Source organism: Camarhynchus parvulus, chromosome 4 (genome assembly GCF_901933205.1).
Source record: "Camarhynchus parvulus chromosome 4, STF_HiC, whole genome shotgun sequence".
Taxonomy (NCBI): domain Eukaryota; kingdom Metazoa; phylum Chordata; class Aves; order Passeriformes; family Thraupidae; genus Camarhynchus; species Camarhynchus parvulus.
In genome coordinates, this window is record NC_044574.1 from 32,232,072 (window position 1) to 32,234,552 (window position 2,481).

At 66.4% G+C, this 2,481-nt stretch overlaps 1 protein-coding gene across 2 annotated transcripts; it reads right to left on the minus strand.

Moving 5' to 3' along the window:
- Positions 1–278: 278 nt before the first annotated feature.
- On the minus strand, positions 279–2,180 carry HELT (helt bHLH transcription factor). Of its 2 annotated transcripts, none has more exons than XM_030947908.1 (4): positions 1,881–2,180; positions 1,407–1,511; positions 1,164–1,260; positions 279–1,037 (listed from the first exon to the last, which is right to left on the minus strand). In XM_030947908.1, exons 1-4 carry the CDS (start codon positions 1,905–1,907, stop codon positions 544–546), a joined length of 723 nt encoding a protein of 240 aa, XP_030803768.1. In that variant the 5' UTR covers positions 1,908–2,180; the 3' UTR covers positions 279–543. The 2 variants fall into 2 exon arrangements, with proteins under 2 accessions (XP_030803768.1, XP_030803767.1); XM_030947907.1 differs by having other exon boundaries at positions 279–1,040.
- Positions 2,181–2,481: the final 301 nt, after the last annotated feature.

Here is a 2,481-nt window from a genome sequence, read left to right on the forward strand (position 1 = left end):
GCAGCACCCGCAGGGTTTGCGGGCGAGTGGGGCATCCGCCACCTCCGGGGTACCCCGGGACTCCCTCCCAGCCTCCGGTGACAGCCTGGGAGCAGAAGCCGGGCGGCACCGACACCCGGCCCGTCACGTCCTGCCCCGCCTGCCCGAAGCGCCGGCCGCGGCCCGTGCGTGCAGCAAGCTCCCTCGCCCTCGCTGCCCACGTCTCGCTCGTGGGTTTCTTTGCCCTGGTGGCTGCGTGGGGAGACTCCCACCGCCACCCGAGGAAGTTCCCTCACGGAAACAAAAAGCAGCGGCGGGTATAAACTTTTATTCCAAGGCATCACTTGTACAGGCACCGGACCCGGAGGTGGGAAGACGAGCGGGTGGGGGCAGCTTCAGGCCCTCGGAGAGGGCGGGCGGGGGCAGATCTGGGCCCCCGGGGGCTCCTCCTCGCCATCCGGGACCCCTGCGCATCTCCCTGCCCCCGGCAGCCTCCCTGTGCTCTCGGGTTAACCCGCAGTGTCCGCGGTCATAAATAGGTGTTTTTTCAGGCGGGACGAGTCTCTATAGCATGGAGGGGTGCTGGCCCGGGGGCAGCCCGAACGCGTTGGGGTGGGAATGGCCGAGGAGGTTGAGGTAGTGGCGGTCCAGCCCCTGCACGGATGAGAGGAAAGTGCTGCGCTGCTGGCCGGGGCTGGCGAGGGGTACGGCGGCGCTGGGCAAGTGGTAGGGCAGGGAGGGATTGCGGGCGGCGCCGTGCCAGGGGAATGTCCCCCCCGAGGGCGGCTGGAGCACACCCTCGGCGGGACTGTGGACGTGCCCGGGGCACTCGGGCCCAGGATGCAGAGGATAGGAAAAGTCCGGCTCCGGGAGAGAGCCCAGGGACGTGAAGAGAGGCTCAGTAACGAAGCGTGCTTTGGACTGGAGAAAGGCCAGGATGCGGGCGTACTTGGTGTCTTTGGTCTCCATCCTCTCCACCGTCGTCAGGTAGTGGACCAGGTTCTTCATACACTCGTGGTAGCCATAGTGGAAGTAATTGGCGAACTCGGAGAGCAGCTCTGCTGGAAAGGAAAGGGAAGGGAATCGAGCTCCTCAGAGTCTGGCCGGGAGAGCAGCGGGGAAAGCCGCCTCCACGCCACGAGTGACCCGGCGGGGGCCGCGGGAGGTCACTCCCGCCCACCTACCCTTCTCCCGGCCGCGGGGAAAGTCCGCCGAGTGCAGGGCCCGCAGGTACTGCACCGTCATCTCCAGGATCTCCGCTTTCTCCAGCTTCCCCGAGCTCTGCAACGGGCAGGGCAGGTGGGCATCACCTCTCCCCTGAGACCGCTCTGCATTCCATTGGGCCGCCCCCTAGCCCCGCCGTATCGGGGGGGATATTGCGGCGCACCGGGGAGAAAAGGGCGTAGGGGCTGCTCCCCCCCGCCTACCTGCTTGGCCAGAGCCATGGGCACCGTCTTCCCCAGCTCGGTGAGGCAGCGGTTGATGCGGTCCCTCCTCCGCTTCTCAATCACTTTGTGGGAAACCGGCGTCCTCTGCAAAACATATGGGGCGCGTTAGTAGGGGAAGAGAAAACATATGGATCCAGTCTCGCTGTGACAGCCGCCCCCGGTCCCGGTCTCGACCCCTCCAGGGAAGCCAGTCCCCAACCCCGCTCCGAGCAGGGGTGCCGGGCGCGACGCGGCCTCGGGAAGGATGATGCTCCGGTGGCCGGTCCTCTCCGCGCGGCCCTGGTGGCTCCTCGACTGCGCGGACGGCCCTGGCAGGGCAGGCTTGTTTTTGTGAGGGGGCTGTGGTTGTTTTTTGTGGGGGGGATTTTCAAAGGGAAAGGCGGCGAAGGGCTCGGGGCTAGGCCGGCTTGGCGGCCCCGCAGACCCGTGCGCGCAAGGCGGGCGACGACTCACCCTCCGCTCCTTGAGCTTGGAGGCCATGGTGGGCTCTGCATCCCCTCTCTCCCCGGCCCCCTTATAAAGCCATCACTTCTTGGGGGGGACCCCGGGGGGCCTCCACGGGCCCGCTGATCCCATAGGATTACGGGAGAGCGGCGCCGAGGGAGTGTATGCATTAAAGATCAGGGTGGAAGGGGGCGAGGGGATGAGGGGCTTTTTTTTCTTCTCTCTTCTTCCTTTCTCCCCCTCCTCGCCCCCGTCCACGCAGCCGGGGGCGGCCCAGCTGTGTCGCCCCACGTGGACCTCGGGGACACACGTGACTGTCCCACAATAGCGGCGGGGATGGGGCCGGGGATGTGGCGAGCGGGGCGCAGGGCGCGGTATCGCGCTCTGCGCCCCTCTCGCCGCATCCCCGGCCCCGTCCCCGCCGCCAGCCTTCAAATCCCCGGCACCCCCTACCCCTCCCCTTAGCCCCGGAGCTGACTGCATTTTAAAGCCTGTCCAGAGTCATTAAAGTAATTAAGTAAGCCCTTAATAGGCTGTTCCGCCCAGTTCAAGGGAGAACCCTTGGAGACGGAGTGGCCCCGTTTGTTCTCAGGCTTTTCTCACACGACTT